This window comes from Centrocercus urophasianus, unplaced genomic scaffold (genome assembly GCF_019232065.1).
Source record: "Centrocercus urophasianus isolate 14NV4802_14NV808 unplaced genomic scaffold, USGS_Curo_1.0 seq_19, whole genome shotgun sequence".
NCBI lineage: Eukaryota > Metazoa > Chordata > Aves > Galliformes > Phasianidae > Centrocercus > Centrocercus urophasianus.
Window position 1 is genome coordinate 10,777,925 of NW_024884744.1, and position 13,090 is coordinate 10,791,014.

Below are 13,090 nucleotides of genomic sequence, written 5' to 3' on the forward strand. Positions count from 1 at the left end.
GAATGTCTCACAATGTGCACAGTTTTTAATACACTCCCAGAGAGGGAGGAAAATCCAGTCTCACGGGTACAACCCTTAAATGCCCAGCTTGTGTAACCCATGCGTTTCTCCACTTCCTGGTGTTGTTGTGTTTACCAGGGTGGGACAGGCTGGTCCCGGGGGGGCTGCGCAGTGAAGGAGACATCAAATAGCATGACAGAGAACATGAGATGCCAACAATTTGCCCAATCATAGCTCATCAACAGGTAAGATCGATTGTTAACTGTATTGTGCCTTGCCTGCACGGCAAGTGGTTTTCCCTTTTTAATTTTTTCTTATGCTTAGATTGCTCACATTCCACTCAGGCTTAATTACACTGGTAATCGGTGTGTGTAGTTATAATAAAGTCCATCAGACTTCATCCACAGTCTATTGTTATATAATACGATATCCGAAGCGACCCTATGTCCTGTGACAGTGGCAGCAAGGTGTCTGGGGTCCAAGTCACTGAGCTGGACCTGGGCTTGGCTGTAGCACAGTGCAGGTGCATGCTATGGCACTGGTCTTCACAGGAGACCTATTTTGAACACCCCGTCTCTCTCTGGGCATCTCCCCAAACCTGGATTTTGGTCCAAAGGAAGGCTACAGAGATGGGAAAGGTTCTGGAAGGCAAGATGTACAAGGAGCAGCCAGACTCCTGGTTTGTTCAGCCCAGAGCAAGGGCTGAGGGGAGGCTTCACGGCAGACTATAGCTCCTAACAAGGATGGATCTGCATGACTCAACCAAATCTGTGTCTGGGGACTTCTGTCAGCTGTACTTCTGTCCATGAAGCAGCAAAGATGGACCAAATACTGAAGAAACTTGAAAAATCAGAATGATCGTAAGAAAAAGCATTTTTTCTTTTTTCTAAGCAGTGTCATTTAGAACCACATAGAACACAAAGCCAAACAGGTATGGTACACTTGCAGGTCATTCCCGGCCCTTCTTTTAAAAAGAAATACTCATTCCTGACAGTAGTACTGGTAGTACTGGTTCCTGGCCTTTTACAAGGTCCATCTAAGGACATCCTTGTTGCAAAACACCTGTTTACAAAGAGACAAAGAGTGATCTATTGCAAGCAGGTGAGTTCTTGATGCCAATCAATGCCTCCTGTAATCCACTAGGGGAAGGAAACTCATGCAAGGTGTCGTTAGAGGGGTGTTTAACTCATTCTCTCCATTCTGATCATCTGGGTGAGGTGTGTTTTATGTCCACCCATGCAGCCTCCATGAGATGTGAGGGTACAGGGAAATAGAACGCTTTTATGGTGGTCTGGAGGGTTGAACTCAAAGTATCTATCAGGGGTTCACCTTCCATCCCAGGGAACACAAAATATCCATGCTTTTTTAGCAGCTTATATAACAGGATGGAGAGGCATCTGAAATGTTTTCATGACGCTGAGCTTTTAGTCACTTGCCTTAGGAGGATGAAATGAGGCCGCAAGATTTGGGGCTTCTAGCTACATGGAATCACCATAGGAAGTTCAGCTAAATGCTGCACTTAGTAGTTGGAGGGAAAAAAGGCAAAAAAGAGGGGAGGTGGTGCAGATGTGTGCCGGAGAAGGAGAGGCAGCTCACCACAGTTGTCTCTTCCTGCCAGAAATGTGACTGTTGTTGAGTCATGGTTACAGGAGGCTGCTGAGATACATGAGACAGGACATTATTCCACCCCACTTGCTTCTAACAAGGCCTCATTGGGAGGTCAGGCTCAATGAAGGCGTGAGCTAAATGAAAAGGGTCCAAATGGTAACAAGACTGTTTGGAAAACGTGAGCCATGAGGCAGTGTTGAGTAACTGAGTTTGTTTGAATGATGAAAGAAAAGGCTGAACTGGCATACTGTATCTCCTGTAACACGAAAGATAGTCAACTACTCTTTCTTTCCCTTACTTTTGTTATAGATCAGGGAGAAAACCTACATTTCTAGTTAAACAATTAGATTCTTGGAGGCAGGTTAGATATTCAGGAAGATTTTCTAACTTAAAGAGTATTTAAATGCTACATAGAGCAGAGGGAAATCTTGCACCTGCTTTAAGGAAAAGAAGGACAAAAATTGCCAAGGGTGATCTCAGGGTAGGTGGATCTTGTTTCAGAGCAGGGAGACAAGCAAAACAACCATGTCAGGGCCCCACCAACTCCTTCAATTTCTGCAGTAACCCCACACAGGTGAAAGTAGAACCCTGCAAACATGCACTTGTGAACCCTAAAACCAAAGTGCAAGTCTGGGAGCCCTTCAGAGCTGGGGCAGGATGGTGCCCTGTTGGTACTCTTCATTTCACAGGGATATGTTTGATCAGAATTCTGCTTTGCCACCATTCCCTGAGATGCATCGCAGTTGCCTTCATTCTACTTGGGAAGTTATGTCAAGAGGCACTTGCTGCCTTCCTTACCAACAGGTCAAACCAGAAGTGTGTGTCCCCAGCTTTGCTGGGCTGCAGTGGAGAAGCAGGCCCTTCTGGAGTGCAGTCCAGCTTCTTTTTCTTATTTGTGCACTCAATAAAGCTCTGTTTTTGCATGAGAGCCAGGTGTCCACTCAACTATAAGGAAATGTGAAGCTGTAGCTTCATGTAGCACATGCCAAAAGTCTCAGTTTTTTTATAAAGAAAAGAGCAGGTACTGTGCAGACAGAAGTAAATTAGCACCCTTCGTCCCCAAAGAAGCAAAAGATCTGCATCTTTTAGAATGAGTTTGTTCCTCCTTTGCTCCCGTGCTTTGCCAAGCAGGCATGCTGAGTAGTAGACAGAAACTGTGATGACTGTATCAAAATAAACAAGTAACAAATAAAGGAAAAGGACCAAAATAATGCAAATTCCTTATCTCATTATCTAGGACAATTGTGTTTCAAAGAAAAATCCAATTTTGAACTTAGCTGTTAAGAATGGCTTGTACAGCTCAGCACAGTGCCAGCGCTGCAGGCAGCCTGCCCCTTTGATTTCACTGTGCTAACTGGGATGGACATTTCTGCAGCAAAGATCACTGGGGTCCATCCAACCGGTCTCCGCTGCCAGTCATAAAAGGAGAAAGTGAGCCCAGAGCTTCAGTCACCCTGGGGGGTTTTGAGCTCTGTTTGGATAGCTTGGGCTGCCAACAAGGACTGTGGAAGGCACATCCAGGTCTGCCAGGCTGTGTCTGCCTTTATGCAGCCTCGGAACTTGCAAAACACTCATTTCATATCCCCTGAAAAAATGTTTCTCATTAAATGGGTTTGTCTCTGTTTCTCAACTGTTCAGTCAGTGTAGTAGCCTGGGAATGCTAAGCAACAAATTCAAACATTAGGCTGAACTGAGCACCCACATTGTACCTGCCTCTCTTCTATGCACAGACACATAAGTATGGACAAAAAGCATGTGGCCCATATCTGACAGTCTGTGAAAGCAGAAGCTACTTGTTACTGCTTGTGACATCCTGATACCCAGAAGGATAAGGTTCTTCCAAATTAATGAGCACCTCAAAAAGCAAAACTGAAAACTTATTTTCAGCATGATTCTAAACATCACCCCACTCCAAATCTGAGGGGACTGCCCTATGAGTAGGATGTAGAGTGTGAGCTCTGATGTCCCACCAGAGGTGAGAGTACAGAACATAGGGTCTTCGATGTGTGCTTATGATTGCTCTGCAGAGATGATGTTTGCAGCAGCTCCCCTGCCTTCTGATGGCTACAGAGTTACACTGCATGAACAGTTCAGTGCAGCAGGGCAGACCACGTAGCACTGCTGATCTGTGGCTGACATGAGTAAGGAGAGATGATAAAACATACCCACACTTTATGGTAACTGTTGAGTCCCAGCCTGAGCCACTGATTGAGTGCCTGGGAAAAGGATCCGGTCAGCCCTGGGAGCACAGGTGAGGCAATTCACCTGTGACACCAGAAGGGGCGGAGCCTGGCTGTACATCTCTTAGACCTCATTTAAGGGCTGACTGCTGCTGGGAAAGGGCTTTGAATTTGGGATTCCTCCCTTGTGGAGTTTCCCTTGTGAGCCTAGATCTTCAGAGACAGGTGAGCATGTTTTCTTTGTAACACCTTTCCATCATGCTATTCCCTTTGTCATTACAACTCTTGTATTACCATACCATTGTGTTGATATTTCTGGTTTTTACACCCACTGTGGCTGGAGACACTGGACTTGTAAAGGGAGATAGACCAAAAGACTGGCATCTGAATGAATAGCATTTGTTAAATATCACTTAGCATCTTTATTCTCTCTTCCTTCAGGTAAAGCTGTCTTTTTGGCCTTAGTAGGCAAGTAGGTCTCTATCCTGTCAACTTTACAAGAACCGCACGTTTACCAAGAGCTGACACTTCTATGCCATTCCCTGTTGTGACATAAACATAAATTAAATGCCTAGTCTGCAAACTGCTGCAGCTGCCAGTCTGTTGCATGCAGCAACATTTCTTGTGTGCAGGAGCTTGTAAATGAGGCAATGAACTTGGCCCCCAAGGAAATTGGATCCCAACTGCATCCCAAACAGAGGATGGCAGGAATAACACCGCTAACCTATTCTCATGGTTTCTCCTGAAGTTGCATGCATTGCATGGGACAAGAGATAAAACCTCTCACCTTCATCTAACAATGGATATTGTTGCAAACTGGGAATTCATCTTAACTTCAGAGAGAGATACATGAACAAATGTGAACTATTTCCAGTTTGGATGTTGTGCAGTACTGTCATCTGAATTGCAATAGATGGGAAGGTATTTAATGTTTGTGTTGAAGTTATCTAAAATGGATGAAAAAATACTTTGATCCAAATAAGTGATTCTTTTTAGAAAAATAGTTATTTTTTTATTCAAGCTAATCTCTTTTCAAAGACAGTTCTGATACAGACATGCTGAATCAAAACAATGCAGTCTCCAGTGACTGCTTTTGGTTTTCCAGAGCTGCTTTGTACCCTGAAAGACCAAAGGATTCTTCACCATGACTCCTAGCCTTCTTCAATCTCTGGATTTCTGTGTTAATGCAAGAGTGGTTTAGCATTGAATTTTAGGAACATGCAGTCTCCAATGCTGAAGTTCTCAGAAAGCATTCCTCAGCCCTGCCTAGGAAATGCATGGGCAAGCTACTTCTTTAAATAACAAACTGTGTACTCGGTTCAGAGGGGACAACACCCACACACACCTTTCCCAAAGGACTAAGTGTTCCTCTTGGTCTGAGGCCACACTGTTTTGTTGTACCCACCTGTGGGCAGACTTGCAAAACATGCAAAACAGAAAGTCAGCCTGGCATCAAAATAAGAGTAAGAAAACACATGCTCATCAAAGCTGCTTTTTTGAGTAGAGGAACTTAGCAGAAATACTCAGTGTGTTGCATTTATGCACTTCAGAAGTAATTCTTCACAATGAGTGAAGCATCCCTGGAAGTCACCACTACGCAATGCAGCTCAAAAGGATGCAGCAATGGCATTTCAACCACAAGCACTTTGTGAGCTTTCACCAGGCTGCTCCATTTGCAGCTGTCAGCCATTTCTATGCTGTTGAGGGGAGAGGAAAAACAGCATTACAGAATTCTGCTACTGCAGCCAGCTTTTCCACTTCTGGTTAACTGGAAAATGAGCCAGATCCCATTAGGATTAGAATGGAAGGTAGCGATGGGTCAGTCCTTCTGTTTTTATGTCTCTGAGACAGTCCTTGTACAGCCAACTGCAACTGTCCACTGCATTCTCCTTCATAGTGCATCTTCATTGCTGTCAAATGTTGGGTTGCTATGGCCTCCCATATCTTCCTCTACTGATAATGCCACAGAATCTGAGAAAAAAGTTTCATTCAGAGGTGGCCAGGCTGAGTCCTGTTCTAACACCTGCTGAAGCCTTTTGTAATGGCTCTTGGAGTGGTACTGAAAAGTCATCTTCAGCAGCAGCCATAGGGCTCTGTTCTCAATGATGGCTTCCTGTAAAAGCAAGAGCAAAAGGGAAATTCTGGAGGATCCAAACAGCAGCTTTTTCTCTTTATCTATAGGACACACAGCAAGAAGTAGACACCTAGATCTCCTATTCTCTCCTGCTCATCCACACTCCTTAGGCAGTCTTTTACTGAGGACTCTTCTTAGTATCTCTAGCAGAGCCCTACTAAAGCCTTCTCATCTTTTTCCAGCTTGGGGCAGGGTTTGAAACACCTCATTAACCAGAGGAAAGGAAAGACAGTTGGGCCTGGCATTCCTCACATCCAACCATTCTGATGTGAGAATCTGAAAACAGAGAGGAAGTGCAAAGTAGCAGCAATGGTTTCTGTTTGATAGGTTATTCCTAAAATGGACTGAGAAGGATGGAAAAAGAGTGAGAGCTGACTCTTTTTGTCTTTCTAGATAGTGCTGACAGGTGCATTCAGTGCAGTACACTCACCTCAACAAGAAAGGACACAGCCAGTGTGACTGCCAGCATCATCACCATGGAGATCCGCCATGTGGTGGGGGTGCAAACCAGCTGGAAGGAAAGCAGAGGCAATAAGCAGTGTGTGCACATACTGACGTGGGTTGGAGCTGGTGTCATCAAAAGCCAGAATCCCACACTGGCTGTACACTGCTGACAAACCAATACTGCTATTTATCCTGAGAAATTCTTGATAAAGAAGTGTTTGTACTTATGACCCAGCAGAGAAACCAGAACTGCGGCAAGAGGTCTAAATGCTTCCTCTCTTCCTAATATCAGAAATACTTCTGGGTATTTCAAACTCCAGACTTGGTTCCAGTGTCCCATAGCTTTCAGCGCTGGGTTTCTGGCTATAGCTCAATTTATTTTGGAGATACAGCTCTGATCAACGCTCAGATCAGCAGTTGCTCTGGAGCTGGGTTATTGCAGCTTCTAATTGCCACTCCTTCCTTTTGCTTTCTCAGCAAATCCAGTGCGTTCCCTCCAGACAAACTGGGTTTCTACGGTTCTCCCCAAAGGCATTTCAGCCCCGCAAACTGCACTGCTGACACTGTCCTGTGCCGCCACGGTCCACCGCAGGGCTAAGACTTGCTGCTTTAAAGTGCCATCTCGTGGCAGACTCTTTAACCAGGTCTGCCTGCTTAGCCTCTGCTCTGGATTCTGCTGTGCATTGAGGCAGCTGTAGCTGGGCTGCTTGGCATTCGAAATTCAGCTGTGTGCCGCTCATCTCTATTTATTTCAGAATTCCAAAGCCACTTGCTAACTTTCACACAAGGATATAGGACTGAAAGCAGTATCACGTTCAGCATTTGCTATCCAAATCCAAAGCACTTCATCATCCTGATCACAAATGTACTGGAAAAAAGATAGCTGTGCATTTCTTTTGCTGTTCGTTCCTTTGGCTCCTTCTACAAGGCTTTGTGGCAGTCACAGTGGAGAATATCAGCATCTTCCTTATAACTTCCAGGCTTAACAAACTGACAAAACCTCTGTCCTACAGCTGATGCAGACCTTATCCTTCCCTTATTTTTCTTTTAGGATGAATTTGCACAAGGTAACCCTCAGGTTGCATTCTGCCAGACAAAATCAGCCAAGCCCTGCTGGTAATATTATCATGACAGATCATCTATTGCCTTAGCAGCCAGTTGGTCTTCAGAGGTGTCAAACATCCCTGCAAAAATCTGTGCCTTTTATTAAAAACACTACTGGTGCACTTGTAATAAGACCAGCTATAGGAGGAAAATTCACAGTGGAACAATACTCACATCCATCTTAGAGTAGAGATCATCGATATCAGCGAACACCAGAAAGAGGCAAACACCCAGTTGCCCTACAAGCACGAGTATGAACACATCTGTAGAAACAAGGAAATAAAACCACAGCTGTGAGTGCACTCATCTGCTTCCCTTTACTACAGAAGTTTGAACCCATCATTTCTTGTTTCAAATAGACATGCACGCGCACAAAAAAAAAAAATTAAAAAAAAAGTCCATGAGAGAGCAAGGACATTCCAGCAGAAGTTTTACTTAATCAAACTGATACATAAGAGGCTGGGATGAGCCTTGAAGCCATAGATCTTAAAATGCCAGAAGTGTATTTTGATCATTCGAGCTGACCTCAGAAGCCTGAACAGAGTCCATTCCACTGAGTGTCAAACCAAAGTCAGTCTACTGTCACTTTTTAGCAGCACAAAATGTGGGCCCAGCCAGCCCAGAGAGTGGCACACCACAGAATGCCACTGGGACTAAAACTTCAGAAAGAAACGTCTGGTACAGGCTGCCCAGGGAGGTGACGGAGTCACCATCCCTAGGGGTGTTTAGAGAAAGGTAGATGTCACACTGAGTGACGTGGTTTAGAGCAGGCACAGGCTGATGGTTGGACTGGGTGGTCTTGGTGGTCTTTCCAAACTTAATGATTCTGTGGTTCTGTGACATTGAAAAGCTGGTCTTTAGTCATTTAGGAATCTAATAGTGAGCTCCTGCTCTTATTGGCTGGCATCGCTGCATCACTTCAGTCAAATTTTAAGTCAAGTTTTCCTGAGCGAATTGACATCTGGAGCTGACTAACTCACAGATCCCTTCCGCTCTCCCCACACTTACAGTTGGTGTAGATGGGTTGCCTAAAAGGCCTTCCCTTGGAAAACACCAGTGCTATGATGAGGCAGTTGATGGTACTTAGCAGCCACACTGTGGTGTTTTCATAGCTCTTGTAGCCATTGTCCACTTCTGTAGGGTCTCCATCTCTCACGCCATGGAGGACCAGGCTGGAGGCAGAGGAAGAATTCTCTGTGTGGCTGTTCACTGAGAGGCAGGCACTGCAAAAGAGCATTGTTGGAATGGTTTGGGACCTGCAGACAGCACTGCTTACTGTAAGCAGCTGGTGGGGAACACAGGGTCTATCTGCAGCTGCTCATCCACGCTGTAGTCAAGCAGTCAGGTAAAGCTGTCTCACCAGGTGTGCCATGTTTCACCTGGAGTCCCAGGAAGGAGGCCTACCTGTGTATATCAGTCTTGGAATACCAGGGCTGCTTCTGGACCATTAGAAATCCAAAAATCTGCATGCTGAGGCTGAAGAGGATGTTAAGTATGACGGAGAGCAGCAGGGGAGGTGAGATGAGTTGGCTAGGAGGCCTGTAGGGAACCAGTTTTGGGTAGGCTTCTGTGAAACTCACTGAAACATGACAGAAACATTTACTACTGTGTCCAAAATAGCAGCAGTATTACATACAGACTGTTGTCAATGGCAGCATTTCTACCATTTATAATGTTCATTCTAATACTTTCAATTATTATATCGAGCAAAAATATAGTGTTATATTCCTACAAAAGCTTATTGGCTACAGCATATGTTAATTAATAGCTTTTGACTTTCTTGAGGCGTTTTTGGAAAACAACTTTTAGATTCTGGTTTTATTTGGCTACTGTCAGACCCAGAAATAAAAAGATATACTCAAGCTTTCCTGTTCTCTTCCAGTCACCTGGTAGCTGTGGCTTGGGATGTTGTGTTGCCTATGTTCTGTGTTTCCTGCTGCACTAAGCACCCAGTTCCCGATTACCTGGGGAGACAGAAGATTGCACAGGCCCTTCCAACGAGTTTCCCGCTGTTGTTTCAGAAAGTTATTCAGATTCTGAGTAAGCCTCAATGTGGTGTTGCCAAATAGGGTATTTTAAACAAGGCAGCTTTCTGGTGTGACTCTTTTAGGTTTGAATTGATCAAGATCTTTTCTAGTTGTCTCTTCCAGTAGGGGTGGAAGACAGTCACATGCATTCAGTACAGATTTTTGTGCTCCTGCACATTTCTACTTCTAAATCTCTCTCTGCATTTGCTCTTTCTCAACATCCCTTCTCTTTCCCCTCCATTAGTGTCTTCCTCTCTCATTCTTGGCCCACAACAACCTGCTCTGTAATGCCTGACATTCTTCATTTGTTCCCTTGTCATTTGCATATTGCCTCTCCTGCCTACATATCTCCAAATGTGAGCTGAACTCAGCAGTGGATCTGTTTTCCAGAACAGCAGGAAAAAGCCATAATAAACCTTCCACTTCATTTGGTCAGTTTGCTTTTTCTCCCTGTAGAGACATCCCAATTATCAACCACCTATGTGCTCAGCAGTTACAGCACTAAGAAACAACCATCTTATTTTAGAGCTTTCTCTTCTCTGACAAGATGTCTTCTCTAATAATCTAAATACCCAGTTCTCCATGCAAACTCTTTCCTTTCTTTCTGTACTTAGGACTACACATTTCCAAGGAGGTGAAAAACACATGAAATGCATTCTCCTCAAACAGAGGATGACTAATTGACTTACTTGTCATACCAATTACAGTGGTAATAGCCAGATCTTGAAACAAAAATTGGTAATTCCCAAAGGAGTTTAGTTGCTGAAAAGAGGAACGGAAAAAAGAAAATATCACAAATCAGACATTTGCTGCAGGCTTGTTTATACCACCTCCAGAAAGCTTAGTGTTGTTTTTGGGGGGAGCTAATTCTCAGCTGCTTGTTCTGAAATTCCAAGAATACGCTACTCAGCAGATAAAGGGACCACACAATCCAGCACTGCCAGTAGATTCGTCACTACTGGGCCCGCAGTGAATACTCTCCTTTTGTGCATTGTTTGAACTAACGATGATTCCAGTTCACTCAATGCAATAAAAAAAAGTTCTATTTGAAGAGGCATGTCCTTTCTCAGTGCTGGGTGATTTCTGAATGTAAAGCCCTCCTCTCTAGTTGGGAAGAAGCCACATAAAAGCAGTTTAAGGCACTCTCGGGGATTTTGCTTACTGTCAAGCTAATTTATGCTTCAAATGCTGAATAAATTGCAACAGCATATGCTTATGCCAGATTCTCCCACATCTGAAATACTGTTCAACATCTCATTCTTGTTTTTGCTCAGTGTGGATCCTGAGCCCATTGGCTGGAGCTAATGGGAATAATCTTACCAGTGTTCCAGATCAGAGTGCAGAAGGACTAAATGATCACCTCAGCTCACATGAAGCTCCTTATCCTAGGGTGGTTTTTTCTGTTTGTTTGTTTTGTGGTTCTTATGCTATGTTTCTCCTACGAAGCAGAGTAGCTCATCCAGTTCTATCAAACAAGATCCATATTCCCAAGACGTACCCAGTACAGTAGGAGAACACCAAGGTACTGAATGGTGCTATACAGAGCCATGTACTTGAACATGCAGAAGGAAGTGACCAGGGCAGCACGGCCTTCCCTGAAGGAAGATGTGAATAAAGGACAGTAATTAGGTGATGGTCTGCTCTTGTTGCCAGTCCTCTCAAAATGCAGTTGCAAAATAAAGCGTTTGCCACAAGGACAGAAATCTCTACCATTCTTTTCTTCTGCTCAGCTGCAGTTGCCTTCCTCCTGTGTTTTGAAGGGAAATATATCTGTCTGTATGTTACAGGAGTTTAAGACACAAACTGACCATATGGTGATTTCAGAGTCAGATTTATTTTTCTCCATGTATGTGCATTCTGGCTTGGTGGGAACAACAAACACTAATATTTGAAAGCAGTGGGGAATATCTCCTTCACATAACAGGAAACGAAAATCCATGCTTACCTGATGAGCTCTGGCACACACGCTATGCTGGGGGTTTGGGACGTGAAAGGTGAAGCTACCGATGCCTCCTGCTCTGACAGTGATATCCCTGCATGTGCCACTTTCAAAGCCTGAAAATGCATATAGCTCCTCAGCACTCACAAGCCAGGAAGTGATGCATCAACCAAGAAATGAGCCCTCATTACAGGATATGTTCTGTGAAAAGCAGCAGTCCCTCATCACTTCCTGTGAGTGCTCCACCCAAAACGTTTCTTCGTTTGGATTTGGAGCAACAGGTCCAAAGCAGTAAGGGGATGACAGCATAAGAAAGACCATTTCCTACAGACCCCAAAGCCATCAACCCCAGCTGCAGAAGGCAGGATTAGCAGTGCCTCCTTTATCGTGCTTCTTTGGAGTCACAATTTCTGTAGATATATAGGCTCTCTACTTCCATCTCCTGGGAAAACCTTTGGGACTTTGTTTAAGTGCAAGCAACTGCTTCACTGCTGAGATGGCAGCACTCCCACCTCCTACATGTGCTCAGTTAGTGATATCTACTGACAATGCACTCCTTTTTAAATAAATAAATCATAAGGAATTCTCACTTACCCCACAGTCATTGGCTCCATCTCCACACATGCCCACAAAGTAACTAAAAAATAAAGTGACCTACAGTTAAGTGCTGGGGAAAATGAGACCTATAGGTAGGAGGGGAGCAGAGTCTCTGCTATGTAAGTTGTTTCAGTAAGTCACACCAACTTTTTTAAAAAGCCCATTTGGAAAGCTGAAAGACTGAAACACAAGCCCAAGATCCCAGAATATGCATATCCCTAGGCTAGAACCTCAGATGTCCCTCCAGTAAAGTCTTTTTGCTGTGACAGATTGAATACATTAGCATGTAGATTTATGTTCATTACAGTTGATTCAGTTTTACACTGAGTGTAGTAAGGTTGATTATGACAGAGGAAGGGGTTAATGGTGATGGCCCAGCTCAGAAATGATGGATTGCACACACTGGTACTTCATGTTCACAAGGAACAGATATCACTAAGGGCTCTGCTTCGGGGACCAGACCTCCCAGTGTCTCCTAGGGCAGACAGAGAGTGACGAAGACAGCTGGAGGAGGGAAAGTGCAGGCTTAACAGGCTATCTGGGAACAGCTCCCCGCCCTGCTGGTGAAAGGATGAGCCAAGACCTGTTAAACCTAGAGGTGAGTCCTTACAACAGCATCATCTATATAAAACAGTGTAGTGCTTCAAGAGCTGAATCACTTTTGTCTTCAGTTGTTGACACTTAGATTCCAGCTCAGGGAAAGTTCTCACTGTGAGGCACTGAAGGTGCTCCAGGGAAACCAGATAGTGCTCATACCAAGCTGGAACAGCTTAAGAATTACCTTGCTCTAGGGCAAGGCCTGGGACCAGGTAGTTGAGGCGGGAATCTTGACAAGCCCTTTTAATCAGTTAAATAATAGGCAACGAGATACTTGGGACTCAAGGATATATACATCTGCACCTCGAAGATGGTGCATAAAGTTGTAAAAACGCAGATAGCCCTGATGGGTCTTCTAATTCATCAAATGCAGTAAAAAGACTGTTAGCAACAGAAAAGCTGCATTGCTTGGAGACATTTCAAAAATTCTTGGGTAGACAGCTGCTCCTGCTTCAGACAC

At 44.3% G+C, this 13,090-nt stretch overlaps 1 protein-coding gene across 1 annotated transcript in view; it reads right to left on the reverse strand.

The window, feature by feature from the left end:
* Positions 1-4,937: 4,937 nt before the first annotated feature.
* Positions 4,938-13,090, reverse strand: part of LOC122161579 (probable cation-transporting ATPase 13A4) — a 32,775-nt gene continuing 24,622 nt past the window's right edge. The window contains exons 22-30 of the mRNA XM_042821111.1: positions 12,031-12,073; positions 11,443-11,552; positions 10,996-11,092; positions 10,187-10,259; positions 8,875-9,049; positions 8,479-8,693; positions 7,645-7,733; positions 6,353-6,433; positions 4,938-5,901 (exon numbers count right to left, since the gene is read on the reverse strand). Coding sequence (XP_042677045.1) covers positions 5,680-5,901; positions 6,353-6,433; positions 7,645-7,733; positions 8,479-8,693; positions 8,875-9,049; positions 10,187-10,259; positions 10,996-11,092; positions 11,443-11,552; positions 12,031-12,073 — 1,105 coding nt within the window. The 3' untranslated portion in view covers positions 4,938-5,679. The remainder of the gene's footprint in view (positions 5,902-6,352; positions 6,434-7,644; positions 7,734-8,478; positions 8,694-8,874; positions 9,050-10,186; positions 10,260-10,995; positions 11,093-11,442; positions 11,553-12,030; positions 12,074-13,090) is intronic.